Source organism: Alnus glutinosa, chromosome 3 (genome assembly GCF_958979055.1).
Source record: "Alnus glutinosa chromosome 3, dhAlnGlut1.1, whole genome shotgun sequence".
Classification (NCBI taxonomy): domain Eukaryota; kingdom Viridiplantae; phylum Streptophyta; class Magnoliopsida; order Fagales; family Betulaceae; genus Alnus; species Alnus glutinosa.
This window is the reverse complement of record NC_084888.1, coordinates 9,346,596-9,365,872: the sequence shown is the minus strand read 5'-3', so window position 1 is coordinate 9,365,872 and position 19,277 is coordinate 9,346,596. Positions and strand designations below refer to the sequence as shown.

Below are 19,277 nucleotides of genomic sequence, written 5' to 3'. Positions count from 1 at the left end.
CAGTCGAGTGGCCATGGTATGAAGGGCTTCGTAAGCAACTAAGATATTGTCTGAAATGAGTCGTCCAGGCAGAAAAGCACTCTGCTGTTATGAAATAACCTCAAGTAAAACCTGCTTAAGCCAATTTGCTAGTACCTTTGCTATTACTTTAAAACACTGCTCCACTAATAGGTTGTCCGAGCAACCAAACCAAAGGACTCGAGGAGTTGCTCAAAAGACAAAAAATACATCTTATTAAAAGCTACTAACATAATTGTTCTTAGCAAACGGCAAAAAATCCTCAATACAGATGAAAAAACAAGTTACACTTGAGGTCTGAGGGAGATTGCCTTGAAGTTCATCAACATGGGGAAAAGTAGGATCCACATCGTCTTCAGCGTCAGGAACAAAGTCTTCGGGGGTGATATTGCAAGACGTTGACCTTTAGATAGTCTTGCCAAATTCCTCTCTTGAGGGTGTTGAGCCTGGCCACAAAGCTCGTAGCGAGCTCAGCATTCCTGGTTGCCTCAACTCTCCGAAGTCGGTCATCCAGAGTTGATAATTTGGCCCTCTCAGTCTCCAAGTCATTTTGAGCCATCTCTCAGTCACCCTCTCAAGTCTCCAATCATTCTCACTCTCTGTTGCAAGTGTCCATTGCTCGAAGCTGACCGTGTAATCAATTGCATAATCAATTTAAAAGGATGATGATTGGTTAATCATTGAAAGAAATTGTTAAAAACTCACAGAATGAACGGCTCAAGAGTATCAACATATGTGCACACAATTGTAGAGGCACTGGCCTAACCCAAGTCATAGCACATTTGATTTTTCAGTTGGAGATCATAAATGGACAACATATACTGTTAGAAATCATGAGTTACGAAGCAGAGGTGGGTCGTATAACTCCTCTCACTCCTCACCGATCCACTCCAAAAAGTAACCTTGTTTTTTGTTTTTCTTCACTTCTAGTTGGAAAGATAAGGAAAATGTAAACAACCGTGATTCAGGGCATTTGGATGTCATCACAATTGGATTCAGATCTGTTCATGGAACTTGAGAAACATTTACCAACTACCACGGATATGCTTCATAAGTAACGTTCGAAAGATCGGATTTTTGGGGCTTGATTTAGGTGAAGGTTACATTTTTAAGAGAAGATTGCACAATTGAAAATGATTCCACACTGCAATTCTAATTTGTTAATTAGAATGCTAAGCAGAGCCCCAATAGACCAATTCAACTTTGATGGGGATATAACATAACATTCTATTTCACAAATTTACATAATACACTCACAACGGTCAATCCAACAGCCACTGCATCAGTAGGAAAAAAAACTAATAAATACAAGAGAAAACATAAATTATGCTCTGTTCTGCTGTATTTCAATAGAAAGATCAGGGCATTAGCCACTGAAGAAGTTTGCACATCTCAAAGACATTAGCTAGAACATCAGAAAGGTAAAGACTTTAACAGCATGCGCACTGAGGCAGGCTCCTATGCATCTACTCATAGCTGATCCGGTTATCACTGGTTCACCAAAAAAAAGAAGAAGAACAACAACAACAACAAAGGTTCGTCAGAGGATCTAAACACATTAAGTTTGTCATTCACATACAGTAGCCATCCTAAATTGCTTAAAAAAATAAAATCTGAGAGATACTCAGACAAATTTATCTAAAGCACACATGAATTGGGATCCTACAGATACAAGCAGGCCTAATATCTACTCATAATAACACACATTTCTATCTGCATCTACCAAGTACCAGTAATAAACTGACTGGAAACTTCGATATTAAATTTGACACATATTATTGAGTTTAATTTGACCGAAAAATGCTTAGTAATTGTCAATATGTTTGTTAAACTATTCATCAGAATATTTAGATGAAAACCTAATATGTTTTATCAATTCCATAAAACAAATCTCACAAGTACCTACATTTCTCATTGAACTTGTAGAATGTGATAAGAGGTAAATATATATAACTCTTCCGTGCTTCCGTGCTCTGTAGCTCTATGTGATGCACAAATTCTAATGTAATGCCTCGGTTCTATATTGAGAAGAGATGAATAGCTCACATAAATTGAGAAGTTCATAGAGATAGGCATGAATGTTAAGTCCCACATTACCTAGTTATTAGGTGAAACTGGGCTTTTTATAATAAATTTTAGGGAAACTCCAAATTGACTAGTCTTTTTGAGGTGATAGCGCAAATGTTACTAGTGCTTTTCTCTAGGTCGTTACATCTAAGCTTCTAATTTTTTTTTCACCAACTACAAGAAGTCTTTTTCACCCTTCACCATTCAGACCCCTTAGAGTTGACAAAATCAATCCCCTATTACATCCAAACATGTTAAATCACCTTTTTTTTTTTTGATAAGTAACATGTTAAATCACCTTTAGAACATCTTCAATACCATCTTTGAACAAAAGTCATTTGTGCTACCCTAACATCTTCAACTGCATTCCAAATATGTTGCTTTAAGGCTAGGTTATCATGTTGCTATGGCCTCTTACAATTAGAAACACCAAATAAATTATGTTGCACATTTTTCATACTATGCTTACCCAGCTAAAGAATCTGAGATGAATTAAACAATTCCCAGAGTTGCCCACAGTTAACATGTTTGAAATCAAGGACAATGCTTGGAGGGATACCTCGTAGGGATTTTAGCAGTACAACAATTTTTATTTTTATTTTTTTAAAAAAAAAAAACCTACAATATATTGTCATATCCAGACCAAAACATAAACTGTAAGCAACAAGTTCTTCTAGAATCTGCAAAGCACAAGATTCTCTATGGGTTCATTTGGATGGAAGTATTTGAAGAGAAAGATTTGGATTTTCATTTTTCGATTTCTAGTTAGGTGCTTTCTTTTGTTTACTTCTGGTATACTTGGGGCGCCTTACGCTTTTAATAAGACCAATTTATTACTTATCAAAAAAAGAAGTTATGTAAGTACCATCACAAAAACCCAAACTTTCGTCCAAGAAACAGGGCTCATGACTTTCAATATAATTATTCAATCATCCTCCATGTGAAGTGCTTACTCATATACCTCAATAATATAGGGTCGAAACATGGGATTAGTTGATCACTCAGTAATTCATATCTGAAAATGATTGAGCACCCTCGCATAAAGGTTAAAGATGTGTATTGCTTCGGGAAGCTCAGAACATATAACCCAAAAAACAAAATTTGGACTCAAAATCTAGGGTTAGTCCACAGTTCTGCTTTGCTTACAAGCAAGTTTAAACTTTACTATACACTATAATCACAATAGAAAAAGGAGCTGAGGACGTTTGTAAAGCCTAACTTTCTTTGGAAGTATTAGTGGAATTCTGAAGCAAGAGTAAAACTTGGGTGTATTCTCAGCTAGAGTATCACTTTTTGGTAATGAAGAAAATAAAAACTAAATTAGTTATGTTGATGAACCTCCTAGCACCAACACAATGAGGCATGAAATAACAATTAATAATGGTACCGACAAGATTGTCACTACTGAAAAGTAATGATTGTTTATCATCTCTAAAAACTGTAACTACAACTGACCTTTTACTGCCATTGTGTTGGATGATAAAACAAATAAATCAATGATGAAAATCACAGAAGATGGAAACTCCCAGACCTGTAGAATGCTTAATCAAAGTTAGAGATGTATACTGAGTTTAAACAGACAACAGAGACTCTACTAAGAAGACAGAAGGAATAAAAAACACAAGAAGATGAAGATGTAATTGTCATTGTTCCAGAAGATAAGTGGGATGATGAAAATATTAGTGCTCTTACCCTGAGTAGAGACTCTCCAGATTAGAGGAGATAACTGAGCCTACCACTGTCTCCCCTAACTTGAATCCCCTTGAAGGCAAGGTGAAGGACTCAATAGAGAAACAAGGTGAGTCAAAAAAAAATAAGGGCAAGAACCAAATTATACATTGTAGAGTAAGTTCTGCGGGTAATACTTGGAGTTGTATTGCTTCTATTGTGTATTGGGAGAACAACCCAAGTAGCAGAGAATCTTTGTGGACCGATACTGTTTTTCATGTTGCTGTTTGTAAGAAAGACCATGTATAAATGCTGGTGCCTTAAATACTATCAGAAGTCAGAATGAGAGAGTTGGGGGCTTTAGAGTTGCCTAGTTGGATGAACAAACTCAATAATTGCATCAACAGCACCAAGTCAGATGACCTGAGGTTTAGTGGTCTTTTCTATACCTTATCTAACAAAACAGAAGAGGGACCAATTATGAGAAGTTAGACGTAATACTTGCTAATGTAGAGTGCCAAAACTTCTTCACAAGCTCTGAAGTGCAATTCTTGCCTGCAATAATTCTAGATCACTCCCCTGTGGTAGTGAAGCTTGTAGAGTTACATAGAGTTGGGAAACCCTTCAAATTTTATGCCTTTCAGGTTGATCGTCCTGAGTTTTTGGCCTTGGTTGACAAGGTGTGGAAGATAGATCCCTATGGACATCCTGTGTGTCAGCTATGCACGAAATTGAAGAGACTAAAAAAGGAGCTAAATAAGCTGAACTCAGAGTGGTTCTCTGACATTTCAAACAAAGTAGCACATACTAAAGAGAAGATTTGAGCACATACAGAGGCAGGTTCACCAAAATCCTTTGAATGGGGAAATGTGTCGAGAGGAAGTTAGGGCAGTGAAGAAATACAAGGATTTGAGTAGAATTGGAGACAGTGTTTATAGGCAAAAATCTCGGGTACAATGGTTGAACCTGGGGGATCAAAAAACTAAAGTTTTCTTAAAAACTATGAAGAACCATCACAGCAGAAGGAAGATTGTCTTAGTATGCAGAGAGAACAATACTAGGATTGAAGATCCCAATGAGGTTAAATCAAAGATTGTGGGTTACTTTTAGAAGCTGCTTGAGGAAACTTCTTACAACATTCAGTTAAATCTCGAGACCCTTGGGAAGACTCTTGCTCAAAGACTATTACAAAGTCAGAGTGGTCATCTAGGGCGAGGGATTGAGGATGAAATCAAGGCAGCTCTCTTTGAAGCAACCATGACATGACATAATTTGCTTATTTAAACACGTGTCGAATTATTTATCCCTCGGTCTATTAGTGAACTATCTCTCCAGGGATTGTGAAAGACGCTCCACTAGAAATATTCTTGTTATCATTCCATACCGGGACAAACCGGAATAGGGTTAGGTTATATACATTCTAATTATGAGAAAGGGTTACTCGAGCGTATCTAAATAGATACTATGTTTACATATGGATCCCTACATCATTACATTCCATTTAGGATTAGGAATAGGCGTAAGCGTAATCAGACCTGCTTTTTACATCTCTCTCGTTATTTGGGGCACCTAGGCTAGACGGTTACATTACCCTCTTCTTTAAGAATGCTTGGGGTATAGTTGGAAATGAGGTGGTGAGAACGGTCAAATTCTTGTTCAACTTTGGATGCCTTCTTAAGGAGGTTAATGCAACAACTATTGCATTGGTTCCTAAGGTGCCTAAACCTAACTAGTTAAAGGAGTTCAAACCTATCTCTTGTTGCGACATGATCTGCAAGCACATTGCAAAATTATTGGCAACTGGTTTAAACACTTTTGGCCACATCTTGTTGGGAAGTAATAGATAAATGGCAGGACAGAGATAATATTTTGTCAGCCCAGGAGCTGTTCAGAAACTACCATAGGAATCAAAGTAGTCCTCATTATGCCCTGGAGGAGGATCTAATGAAGGCTGATGAAACTATCAGGTGGGCATTTCTTCTAGCTGTTTGAGAACAGTTAGGTTTCCAGAGCCCATGGTTTAGTTGATCAAAGAATGCATCTCACATATCAAGTTTTTTATTAGCATAAAAAGGAAATTTAATGGTTTCTTTTTAGGGGCCAACGGATTGAGACAAGGGGAATTGAATGGTTCCTCTAATCTTCCAGATTGAAAATGTTAAGACTATAGGGAACTAGTACACAGAATAATTGCCAAGACAAAGAATTAGACTTCTAGAGCTCATTCTCACGTAAGAATTAGACAAGTGCCGGCCCTACCTCCCTCTTTGCTTTTCCTAAACCTATGATTAAGGAAGTCAAACAGATTCTTAGAGCTTTTATTTGGAAAAGGAGTGACTTGATCAGCAACGAGGCTAAGGTAGCTTTGGAACATGCTGACCTTCCCAAGAATGAAAAAGGATTAGGCATCAAGAGTATAGAGCGCAAGAAAAAAGTTGGCATGCTAAAACATCTATGGCATCTAGGTCCGCACTCACTTGATTAGGAATCAAAAAAATTTTAGAATCTAAAATTGCTCTTGGGCTTGGAGGAAGATTCTCAAATTGAGAAACATAGCTCAAGGGAAGATAAAACATTTGATGAGGAATGGTTCGTCCATTACCTTATGGTATGATAATAGGTGTCCTATAGACCCACTTGCTATTCAGTTTGGCAATAGAATGATCCATGATTCTGCTTTAGGTGATAATGCCACAATTGGATATACCATAAGTGGTTCTGATTGGAAGTGGCCTACCAATAAATCCGGGGATTGTTTGGAATTAGAGGGAGCTCCTCTGACTGATTCAGACCTAATATGGTGAGTGATGATTGTCGCAATAGTAAATTCTCCGTGAACAGTTATTAGGAAAACATCTGTACCTGAGGTACTATTATAGATTGGTTCAGAATAGTTTGGCATCACAGAGCTATTTCTCAACATATGTTATAGTGCTTTCATTAGCTATTAGAGGTAAATTGAGCACTCAGCACAAGTTGCACTCTTTTGCTATCATCCTAGAGATTCATTGTGTCTTTCGTGGGCAAAGGTTGGAAGACCTATATCACCTCTTCTTCTCTTACCCTTTCTCTGAACGCATTTGGTTTTCGTTATGTGAGAAATGTAACCTACAGTGAGTTATAAAAGTTGGGAGGAAACCCTTATTTGAATGGTACAGAGCTTTAAAGGGAAGTTCTTTATTGAGTTTAATCTGAAAACTCATGCCAGCGGCAACTGTCTGTGCTATCTAGAGGGAATGGAATGCCAAAACATTTTAGGAAATAACCAGAAGCATCTGTATTGTATCCCAAGAGATCGTGTCTTATGTTAGAGAGAAAATCAATACCATGCATGGTCTCAAGTTAACTCATGAAAATAGGTGGCTTCAGAAATCATAGGGTATCTCAAAAGAGGTTTTTAGTGCTTAGAGTTTAGTGCCTCTTTTAGACTCTGAGTTGGTGATGAGACTTTAGCTCAGTGTCTTTCCCATTTAAGGAGTCTTTGTAATGTTTTTTCGTCTGGAATATGTCCCTATGCTTTTGTATAGTTTCTTTGTGGTGTGGAAACACTTGTTTTTTTTTTTTTCTTTTTCTGAGCAATACAAAGGATCACAGGGGAGTGGAAACACTTACTTACCAAAATAAGAAGACAAACGCAATCCATAAAATGTTTTATTTACTATAATATTGATGGTCAAGTGACGTTAGAGAAGCATACCATCATGGCAATAAGAAATATCTTGAAGTAACTTGAAATCAAGATTGCAAGCACAAAGTCTTTGTACCTGAAATTTAAGAAGAATAAGCCAAATCATTTCATATTGCTACCAATAAACTTTTGATAATGTTATAGATAGAAATTTGAACATGGAAGTGCCTCATCCAAATACTTAAGGTTGGCTAAGAGAGTCATTTTCTGATACGTCTCTTTTTTAGGACATACCCCTCCTAAGTGATCATATGCTATCTCTTTGTATGTGTTACACAAACTCAACTTGTATTCTTCTAGGCTTTACTTTTGTACCACATCACCTTAAGCTTGAACGAACTCACTCCGTACCAGCATAACAATGGATATTATTTTGCAAACTAGCAAACCATTTTTAGTCAACATTGACGTATTACCTCTAAATTCTCATGAATGATTTCGGTTCTTTTTGTATTTTATAATTTGACAGTCATTGACGTCAAAAGCATCAATTATTCATGTATTCTCATTCTATTTACATTTCAACATTTTTACACTATAACTTGTAAATATTAACTGATCATACAAATTCAGGAAACACTTCTTTCTCCACTTCATGAATCCTGCTTGATTCATCATTCAAACCGAGCTAATTGAGAAAGCTTCCCAACTGATTGGTGCTTAAGACTGCCTACTGAAATCTTGTTCCTAAAAGACCACACACTCTTAAAATTGCTGTATCTTAACATAAGCAAACAAATAAATAAGTACCGCCAATGCTTACCTTGAGGTTCCAGGTAATCTGCTCAGAAATATCTTCATTGCAAGAAGAAAAGTACAAAGAAACAAAAAGTTCCCAAAAAGTACATCTGTCAAAATCTAAAACCATAATTGGTAAAACCATTAGTTAGACATAATAAAAAAATCCAAACCCATGAAAGTTCTGAAAATGAAATTCATATTCACTTTATATAGGTGAGCAAGCAAACCTTTCCACATGTCCAAACTAATGAAGAAAAGCTCATGGACAAACCCCACTCTTCCTTGCTACTTTTTAAAGCAAGACTCCTGTCTAGGATACATCGCTAAGGCACTCAATTATATTGCATCATGAGTTTAACTAATTATTGAACAACCCTAAGACTAGAATAGGAAATCATACTGATAATAACGGATACAAGCATCAAAAAGAAGATAACCAAAAGTTGACTTCCACAATAAATTCTGCAAAGTGGACAAAACAAACAACAAATCCATTATTAGAATCAGAAGACTTTGACAGATCAGCATCATCATAAGATTAAAGCGGATAAACTGAAATGAAGAACTACCCTTTGCTCTATAAGAAATTTACAAGCAATGATAATAACTAACAGCATTCTGGGTACATGTTAAAGCGCTTTACCAGAATAGAGTTCATATTATATATACGTAAATACAAATAATGGGCAAGAAGAAAATAATGGAAAATGTAAAACAGAGGTTAGTTTATTAGTTTGTACCTCGAGATTTGGAGGTTCATGCTTGAGCATGTTATAGAGTAGATGTCTATATGCTTTGGGCTTGTGCAGAATCAAATCAATTATAAGAATCTACAACCAAAAAAGAAAAACGCAAAAAGAAAAAAGAAAAAAATTAATTCAAATATATTAACATCTCAAATGGTTAAGAAGGTATGGATGAGGCATCCGATATAAAGATTTTAGCTTTTCGTTTTTAAATAACAATAGCATTACCATGGTTTCACATTCGATGTACTCATCAGCGACGGCTTTGCAATTCTCCTGCCAAAATTTGGGAAAAAAAAAAACAGATAACTAATTAATTGTCGCGTGTAGAGTGGAGTTTAAAGAAGGAAGAAGAAAAAGAAAAAGGAGATTCTGATTTGCTGTACACATTTCATGAGCCGGATGTTGCCGGGTGAGTATTGCACGAACAGTGTTTTGATCCCAAACCCGCACTGGACACACCGGTAATCCATCTCTCTTCTCTGTCTATTCTCAATCATCCACGCTCCGGCTCACTCCGACACTCTCTCAAACTTTAACCGCTGTACATCTATCTGTGTCTCCCACTCTTCCTATTGGATTGGAGAGTGACCGACTTCCCAATAGTCGGTTTCGGCCCATCTACCTATGACTACTTCCACCAGACCTGATTACTCCATTTTCTGACCGCCTTAGTTCCTTTTCTTTCTGTGTTCTCCTTAAAAGACAACCCCACATGCAAGTAGGGCCTAAAAGAATTTCGGTTTCTTTAATGTTACTTTTAATATTACTCGGGTTTTTAACTTATTATCGAGCTACATAATTTATTCAATTTTTTTTTATTTACTTTTCTACTCATTTTTTTTTTATATAGCATGATTGTTTATTTTTTTATAAATCCATATTGATTATTAGTTAATGAATTATTATTAAGATTTTATCATTTAAGTTAATTAAATAAATCAACTTTAATATTAAATAATCAAATCTCGAGTTTATATGTATGGTTTATAGTACGTATCTAAATTCATTATGCGGCACACACACGATATATTTATACATACAATGGGGCGAAGCCAACTTTTACGAATTGGGGGGCCAATTACAAAAAATATATATATATTGGGGGGAGGGAAGGGGCCAAAACTAAAAAATAAAAAATAAAATTATGGGTAAAATTTATTTATTTTTATTTTTTTGGAACACCTTGGGTCTTGGGGGGGGGGTAGGCCTGAGGCGGCTCCGCCCCTGTACATACACATACATGCACAAACACACATATCTATATCAAGACTTACAATCACAATAATAAAAGTTATATCTATTGTGTTAGGAAGATAATTCATCTTTATTTAAGATGTTCTAATTACAAAATTAAAATAATATTATAAAAATAATAAAAGTAAAGTTATACGAGTCGAGCTGAGTTTATACGAGTATAACTTGTTTAATAATCAAGCCTAATTATGTGTTCACGATAGACTAATTTATTTAACGGACCGAATTAAACTCGAGTTTATACGAACATATTGTCGAAGAAACCCGTTCATTTACAACCCTACCCAGAAGGATTGAGGTCCTATTCAAAGATTTAGACTGTTCATTTAAAATGAACCGGCTAAATTTTGTCATGTAAGTTTTGTAATTAAGTTGTGAACGTATAAAAAGCTTTGCGGTGGATGTACTAAATTGAAAAAATCAAATAAAAAGACCTTTAAAAAGTTGAACTTAGAAAGGAGAACTTGCTTGCTAATTAAGCTGGATTTGTGTCTAATAAGTTGAAACTTGAGATTGACATGCTTAAAGAACATTTAAACAAATTCTCTAGATGTTGAATGTTCAAAACAATAGTTCTTAAACTCTGGTTTGGGTTTTATTAAATCTTATTCATCTTTGCCTTCTATTTCACATGTTGTTTCTGGTTCTAAAGGAAAGACTATGTTTGTGAAAGTAATTAAATTTGATCATAATGATAATGACTAATATTGAATCGAAAACTACAAATTGATATATTTTTTTTTTCTTATCCTTGCATTAAATTGGAGACTTCTATGTGAATTTAATACCCCCAATTGAACTCAACCGAATATAATAATTCTTTTTTTTTTTTCTTTCTTTCTTTCTTTTCAAAAATACAATGGTAAGTTGGCCTTTAATTACCAACCCTAAATTCCTCTCTACCTATCCATGGGTTGAACTTCAAATTTCTGTTCTTGATAATTCTAACTATTTTTTATATGCATGCCTTAGGCTGTAAATTTTTTTTTTTTTTTTTTTTGAATTAATATGCCGTTCGGATTCAAAAAAAGATACTATATATATATATATATATATATGCCCAAAAGTGCCAAAAGCGATAGAAATAATCCAACCGACATCATAAAAAGAAAGAAGCTTACGAAACAATTCAAGCTTTTCCAAGAAAAGTTGATCCTACGTACATAATTGGGACCTCAAATTCCACCAACAATATGAATGCTTGTTACTATATATATATCCACCAGAAAAAGAAAAAGAATATATATATATATATACCAGTTATCTTTTTCTTCTTTTTTTCTTGGACATTCTCTCTCTCCAATGATAGAAGAACCTCGAATCTATATATGCCAGCATGCGCAATATGAGTTTCATTAATATTCCTCATTTGTTTCTTTTTTTTTATAAGAAGTTTAAGGTTGATTATAATTATAGGATCCGGCTTGTGTGCCGTAGTTATGTTATAAAAGTATTCAACGACCCAGATGTTATAAAAGTATTAACAGCCTAGATGTAATAAAAGAAAATTTGTTTTTTCGACCCTTCTCTCTCTTTGATCGTGTTCTTGCATTTCCATGTCAAAACCAGCATGGGGTTTATGAACCCAGAACAACTTTGAAGGTTATGGATAGAAATGTGTTTCAAAAATGCAAAACATCTGTTCCGCGACCAAAAGTGAAAAGTGCCTTTGATTAATGGCAATTTCTTCAATTTTTTTAGTCCTCTGATACCTCACGAAGATACATTACATTGTTACATCCGCAGATCATGGAAGGGCAAGCAAGTCAAAAGCTCGCATAAAAGAAATAGGATTCCAATATTTAATATTGCTTTGCTCAACCCACCTACTCATTACAGGTGAAGGGCAATGATGATTCAGAGAGCTAAATACATAAATCAGTGTGGTGCACGCATGCATAGCTTCAATAGCTAGGGATGTGGATTTTGTTAAGGAATTAATTGCTAGATCGAGAGAAACCCTCGTCTACTGCATTGCATCTTTTTCTATTTGTTGATTCAAACTAAGTAGAACTGAAAGACACAACACACGATCAGGGAATTAGAGAGGGTTGAAAAAACAAGTTTTTTTTTTGAGATCTTTTTGTTACATCTAAGCCGTTAAATAATTTTACTGTATCTGGGCCATTGAAATTTTTTACAGCATGTGTGCTGTAACAAGCCAGATCCATAATTATATGTTGCCACGTGGTCGATATATATACTATCTTTAGCCTTAGAACAAACCGCTGGAAATAATTAATGTGATAATTACAATCTTTTTTACTTGAGTTTTCATCTTCTATGGTGCACAAATTAAAAGAAACCTGCAGGAGTACTACCATTATAAGCTAAAACTACAACTGGTTTACAAAATTGAAGGCATTGATCAATTGCAAATAAAAAATGACTTTTGTTTGTGCTTCATGCATGCATGCACGTGGCTTAATTTCTTTAATTATCATTCTTAATTATATGTGCATCTTGAGCCTAACCTATTCTTTCTTTCTTGGTGGGCATTTCGGATTTCAGGGCTTTGAGGGTAGGAATTTTGTGAATGCATGCGTTAATGATTATAAAATGTGTAATTATAATATTCATGCAATTATGATACAGTCGACAAGGATCCTTTCCATTTTAAGTGAGACTGAGAGGATTTATTTTGTGATTAAAATTTTGTTTTGTTGAATTTAATAGTATACACATGGTGTCAGGTCATTTAAAAATTTTCAATGACGTAACAACATATATATACCATTAATTAAATATGTGAAATTTTTAATCTAAACCATGAAATAGATGTTTTCTATTTCACTTGAAATTGAGAAGATCTATTTTACAATTAAAATTTGATTTTGTTTCACGTAAAATAGAGAGGATCTATTTTACAATTAAGATTTTGTTTTATTATGTAGCAACATATACATCATTGATTCATCAGATCTGTAAAATTTAATATGAACTATGAAATGAATGCTATCTAGTACTTCACATGAAGTTAAGAAGATCTTAACATGGAGTTGATGCTTCGGTTCAAATAATGAAAAGATTTTAAAGATTAAAAGAAGAATAGTAGAAGAACATTTTTTTTTTTTTTATGAATAGTAGAAGAAGAACATATTATATATATATTGACAGCATCTCATTATATATAGTATTTATCTGTTATCTCCTATACATACTTGTTTTCTTATATTATTTAATTACCTATTCTTTCAAGGTATTGATCAATTTGCGCACGTTACAAGCGAATAAACAGGATCATATATATAGATCTGGTCTTGTTAATTAACTTAATGAATCTGAGAGTTTTAGCGCAAAATTATGGAGCAAGCTAGCATACAAAGAATTATAGTGCTATATGCATTTAGATACAACAAAACAAAATCTTAACCGTAAAATTAATCATCTTCATTTATGTGAAATGAAGAGATCGAATCCTATTCAAGAGCTAGCATGATATAATTAAAAGAGTCTATTACTATTTAATCCAAAGTAATGCAGGCTCATTCAGTAGCAATATCAAGCAAAAGAATTTTAGTTAAACTTATATTATGTACGTAGATATCACTATCAAACAGAAACTGGCCGTATCAATGCCTATTAGTCCACGAAACCAATATATATATTAGAGTGAAAGACAATTTGATCGCATCTCCACTGTTTCTTCTGCACCAAGAGTCGTGAATGAGGACATTTATCGATGATCAATAAATAAATAAGGAAAAAAGAAAAAAAAAAAATAGATAGATCACATGCATGCAGCAGTACTGCGGTGAAGCAAATAGTATACATTCGTGAAGGGAACATGCGTACATATATTAGCTTTCTGCAGATCAGTTGACCTTGACCACTTGCTTGTTAGTGGAAAAACTATTCATAAAATCATGTTAATTAGTTATGATCCCAAATGGCATGATCTGATGTAAAGTCGTTGTGCACTTGTGCATGCCAACGAACATTGTATAATCCAAATATGTTTCAATCAAGTTGATTAATGGTGCATTATTCAGAAATTTGGATCATCAACCATGCACATAATTTCTGTATTTTAGTTTCATCAAGTAGCTTGCTTAATTAGATGGTTGTTGGCCGGTAAATAGAACAACTAGTTAACTAAGATAGCTGATCAATGGATATCCATTTGACCTGAAATTTCCCTGTAGAGTAGAGAGATCGATGATGTCCAATGCCTTTAAACTGAAATACATGGAAGTCAAAACTCAACAGCACAAAAGTTGTTAAGTTTTTTGGGATTCAATAAATGATTTTTCCATGTCAAATACTAATTGGATGATCAGTATGCGTGAGATATGGGGTGATTGATATAAAATAACCTAATTAGTACTTAGTATGACACTATCTTTGCACTGTTAAACCAAGTTTAACCTTAGTATGACACTATCTTTGCACTGTTAAATCAAGTTTAAGCACTGGAATATCAAATTCTTTAAGAACATCAATGATTCGATCAGTGGACAATTTTTGTGCTACATCTAGCTAGCTAGTACATTGTTCAGCTTATGAATAGTACTGTTGCTTAAAAGAAGTTTCTTTAATTTTCTCATCTGAACCGTAGATAAATCTTGTAACCATAATATTGTTAAAGGAAACACTTCCCCTAGTACTTGAGAAACCAGCTGCCAGCAAGAAAAGCAGTATTAGTTAAAAAGATCCTCGTCATTGAAACACAATGGGAAAACAGGAGAAACTTTTGGCGTTTTCTCATTTTCAGTTTTCTTTTTTTATTTGGCTGTTCTCGTTTCCCAATAATGGCAGCTAGTCTCTACTCAAATGAGTTAAATCAATATTGTACATGTATTGGCGGCTGGGAGATCAGAGATGGCAATATCTTCTTGGTTCTCAATAACTAGTTTGTGAATGTTTAAGGTCTAGCTGTTTGATAACCTTTTTCTTCTTTTAACTTCTTTTTTCTTTTTTTCTTTTTTTAAAAAAAAGTTAAAATAATAACAAACTTTCTTTACAAAAGAAACTCCTTTCACTTTAAGTTACGTCAAAATACATTTTCAATCAAAACACAAAAATAACACCTCTTAAAAAGGTCTATCAAATACCACCTTAACTAGTCCTTCTCCCCAAAATTATTTGCAAAACTTTAAGAAATTGTCACTTTTAATGATCATAGGTGGAATTTATCACATTTAGCTTCTTTGTATGTGTTATTTAAGCTTACTGTTTATATATAGTGGCACTATTTTGCATTAGGTTTGTTTTTGGCTTCCCATGCATATATATATATACTTTCTTTAAACCGTTCTTTTAATTTGTTTCACATTCCATTCTATTTAGTGCTTCGATCCTTCTAGCTAGAATCCTTCTTTCCCACGTTATAAATGCATCAGCTCATATATGTGTTATTCATTGAAATTTCTTAAGTAATGTTAAATAAGGTAAAAAGATTTTGAGGATTCTCATATGTGATACAAGCAAACAGGACAGAGAAATTATGGGGATTCTAATATAATTAACAAAATATATACTTTATATGCAATATCCAAGCTGAGAGCATAAGATCAAGTCTTGGAAACTGAAGATAAAATATATAAATAAGGAGAATATGAATATGGTTAATTGGAACTAATGAACATAATATTTCATGGAAGGGTTATATATAATAGACAATATGAACCCTTTGTCTGACTTTGTAATTAGCTACAAATTAAATTAATATCATGAATTTTATTGGGTAAACTATGTTGAATAATAATCTTCATTTCAATAATTTCTAAGTTTTTTTCATATTCTTGTAAGTTATTAAGTTATATTTAGTGTCTTGACAAGTTTGTCTTTTGGTTTTTCAAGCATGTGCAGATGTGCTAGCTAGAGTTACATGGAATTTATGCTACATGTGGGATTTACTTAGAATTTATGCAAGTGAATAAGGTAGTCTATAAATACAATTAAGCAAGTCATTTGCTTATATCCAAGGTTTTTTTTTTTTTTTTTTCCCTCAATCTAATTTTTCTCTCCCTTAGTTTGTGAGTTCTCCAATTTTCAACAACCTAATATATGATCAATCAAAACAAGCTTCTTGAATTAAAAATCATAAATGTAGTGATGTAGAAAAAGAACCAAATTAAACCTTTCTTATTGCATATATAATGTGTTATCCAGAATGAGAGGGAACCCATATAAGTCAAGAGAAGAGTACCATATTTCCTCATGCTTAACACAAACATATATAAGGTGTACGTTTGACCTACCTACTTAATTCAATCTTAATATATATATATATATATATATATATATATATATATATATATATATATATATATATATACTCATCAGATTAACATATAACACAATTGGATTTTGAAAAATGTAACCAATTAAGCCATCAAAACGTACTTCTGCCAAAGTCTCAGGATACGAGAGGCTTACATTTGATGAGGAACCTCCACATGCACTTTATTTCCATATATAGCCCCCAGCTAGATATATATAATTAACAATGCAGCTGCTTAAGAGAGAAAACGTGAATTAATTACCAAGGTAAAAACAAGGGTAATTACTCAATTACAATAAATAAATAGAAATTTAATCAAAAGTAGGAACAAAAATACAGATATACACAACCTTTCTACAGTAGTACTGCAACTTTCGGCGCATCACTGCAAAGCGTGCCTAACTAAGCAGCAGCGGCAACAGCAAGAACATTAAACTAGCAATAGTAACAGAAACAACAGAGGCAAAGGAGGAAAGAAATTAAGAAGTAAATGTTAAAATACTCATCGATCAGCCATTTTTATGTACTATATATGAAATGCTGCCAATGGTGTGGGGGGAAGCGAGAGAGAGAGAGAGAGAGAGAGAGAGAGAAAGAGAGACTATATACACAGAAATATCCATCACGTAGAGGAACGAATTTATTCAAAACCAAACTGAATGGCGCATGGAAAAGCCTAACCCTAACAAATAAATGAAGCTATAAACGAGACAGGAACATGCTTAGATTGATATTTGTATACTGTAGTAATTATACCCAATTGAAAGATTTCAGCTTGATGGATCGCAACGCCGGCCCAAACCTCAACAACGACAGTATTTTCTCCAATCCCTTTCAATCTTTCTATCCTAGATTCAAACCCAAGCAAATTACAAAGTTGGGACTCGGAAAAACTTCATTCAGTACTGTGTTCTTGTCTTCTCTTCTTCACAGCAAATGCAATGCACTCAGGAATGCGCATCAAAAGTCAAATGAACTTTTTCCTTTCTTTGAAAAGTCGGATGGAATTGTCGGCAGTGCGGCGGCGTTGCGTAGCCTTAATTGGGCAGGAGGGATGGGGGACAAGGATGGAAAATAAGGCGAGAGCGAAGACGTTGTGGGCGAAGAAGACAATATGGGGCATTCTGGTTCTTCTGGCATACTACATTCCATGTTTACACCGAATAGCCTGAGGCGTTTAGCGACAGTTTTACCACGGTGTACAACGGGAGCATCTTCGCCTTGTGGAACGACTGCTCCAATTCGATCATATGAGGCGCCCGATGATCTGGCCAGATTGTATTGATGATGATGATGATGATGATGTAGATCAGGTGGAGGAGGAGGATGGTACTGGTGGTGGTGATGATGATGATAAGGATGAACAATATTGTAGTTTAGCTGTTCGTGGTGTCGTGGCAACGACACGGACACCGACACTGATGAGGGCAGCGAATACAGTCTGCTAGCCCATCGGACTGCCCGAGGAAACGGTGGCTGATTTGGCAGCTTCAAAGTTGTAAGCGATATGGGATTCAGTGCATCAATTGGCCGGCGCCTCCAATCGATGTACAAATGGTCTTTACCTAACTCTCCGACACCGCGCTCAAACGACACGATGTCACCGGCGTCGAGCTTCTTCTCCTTGACGAAGCGGCTCCACCCTTTCGTCATCACATAGCTTTGGCTGCTGTTCCAGTAAGAATATCTGAACCGCCATGACTTCCCATTGCGATCTTCGAAACTCAGCAGCAGCCCATTCTCATTCGCCGAGGAGGCAAGGGGGAAGTACCTCTCAGCGTGTTGCTTCGGGATGACGAGGCGGTTGAGCTTGCCTACGTCACTCGGCGTCACAACCTTATCAAACATATGCTCTCTCTCCATCTCCAAAACGCCTCCACTACCATCCGCTTCCTCATAACCGTTTCCTAGCGACAAGTCCATGAGCTGATGATGATCATGGGATCTGACAGCTGCCTCTTCTTTCCCCAGCCATAACTGCTGGTTCTGAGGAAGAAAACCTTTGGAGTACAGCTTGGAAGAGGCAGAAGATGAAGAAGAGCAAGAAAGGAAATGGACTTCTTCTTCTTTCTCAGAAAACCCGTTAAACTCCATGACGATTGACGACCCACCTCCAATTTGAACCTCCTCCTCCTCCTCCTCCTCCTCCTCCTATATTATTTAGGCAGGATCTCTGGACAACCCAACCCTAGAGCGAGCAAGTGTCAAAAAGGAAAAATTAGAGAGCTCTCATGGCGAAATAGATCACTATTTCTTACAAGCTAGAGAGCTCACCTGCGAATACTTGTTTCTTGATCTAAAGATTGTTCTCCCAGATATGTCGAGGCCCCAAAGATCCACAAGAAGACCGACATGATCAGTGCACACAACAAGGGTCGGTGCCTTCTTCTTTGACCAAGAAATCTTGAGCCCTAAACAAGACAAGCCATGGACGAATCAGCAAGGTCAAGTTGTTGCTATTATTGACCTAGCATATACATATGCAAATATATATATATCTATATATCTATATATGGATATGTAGAGAGAGAGAGAGAGAGAGAGAGAGAGAGAGAGATGGCGAGGAAGAAAGAGAGAGAGAGAGAGAGAGAGAGAGAGAGAGAGAGAGAGAGGGTTGTGGTTTTACTTGCTAGTTACCTCACTCATTTCCTCCATTTTGCTTCTTTAAAGAGTGGAAAGAGAAAGTTTGTACGTAGCGGGGCACGGAGGGATGCGGTTAATTTGGGTCATGTGAGATTATTGTCCTTTTCATTTTTTGTGGGTGATTAAGCCCTTTGTACTACTTCTGAGGCCCCAACAGACCAGCTCTTCTATAGGGAATTTCTTAAATTGTGGTAAATTATTTGCACCCCAAGTACCGCAGTGA

General features: G+C 35.4%; 2 protein-coding genes across 5 annotated transcripts; both read right to left on the bottom strand.

The window, feature by feature from the left end:
• Positions 1-1,152: 1,152 nt before the first annotated feature.
• LOC133864222 (protein ARV 2-like) lies at positions 1,153-9,631 on the bottom strand. 4 transcript variants are annotated; one of them, XR_009899468.1, is made up of 10 exons: positions 9,315-9,631; positions 9,157-9,204; positions 8,923-9,012; positions 8,599-8,644; positions 8,410-8,492; positions 8,205-8,299; positions 7,451-7,517; positions 3,778-3,836; positions 3,541-3,616; positions 1,153-1,509 (listed from the first exon to the last, which is right to left on the bottom strand). XR_009899468.1 is itself a non-coding variant. In XM_062300500.1 (9 exons), the coding sequence occupies exons 1-8, from the start codon at positions 9,426-9,428 to the stop codon at positions 3,579-3,581; spliced, it is 591 nt and encodes a 196-aa protein (XP_062156484.1). In that variant the 5' UTR covers positions 9,429-9,630; the 3' UTR covers positions 1,153-1,509; positions 3,541-3,578. The 4 variants fall into 4 exon arrangements, 2 of the variants coding, with proteins under 2 accessions (XP_062156484.1, XP_062156483.1); XR_009899469.1 differs by having other exon boundaries at positions 1,447-1,509; positions 3,778-3,846; positions 9,315-9,630; XM_062300500.1 differs by lacking the exon at positions 3,778-3,836 and having other exon boundaries at positions 3,541-3,626; positions 9,315-9,630.
• A 7,386-nt stretch (positions 9,632-17,017) lies between these two features.
• On the bottom strand, positions 17,018-18,958 carry LOC133865035 (B3 domain-containing transcription factor NGA1-like). Its single transcript, XM_062301505.1, has 2 exons — positions 18,686-18,958; positions 17,018-18,599 (listed from the first exon to the last, which is right to left on the bottom strand). The coding sequence occupies exon 2, from the start codon at positions 18,503-18,505 to the stop codon at positions 17,372-17,374; it is 1,134 nt and encodes a 377-aa protein (XP_062157489.1). The 5' UTR covers positions 18,506-18,599; positions 18,686-18,958; the 3' UTR covers positions 17,018-17,371.
• Positions 18,959-19,277: the final 319 nt, after the last annotated feature.

Excerpts from the sequence above, each read along its gene's own strand:
- LOC133865035 (XM_062301505.1), bottom strand. The coding sequence starts at position 18,505 with ATGGAGTTTAACGGGTTTTCTGAGAAAGAAGAAGAAGTCCATTTCCTT.
- LOC133864222 (XM_062300499.1), bottom strand. The coding sequence starts at position 9,428 with ATGATTGAGAATAGACAGAGAAGAGAGATGGATTACCGGTGTGTCCAG. Across the intron at positions 8,300-8,409 it reads TAGTTTGGACATGTGGAAAG|ATTTTGACAGATGTACTTTT; the intron begins GTTTGCTTGCTC and ends TTATGGTTTTAG. Across the intron at positions 3,617-7,450 it reads TATTTCTTATTGCCATGATG|GTCTGGGAGTTTCCATCTTC; the intron begins GTATGCTTCTCT and ends AGCATTCTACAG.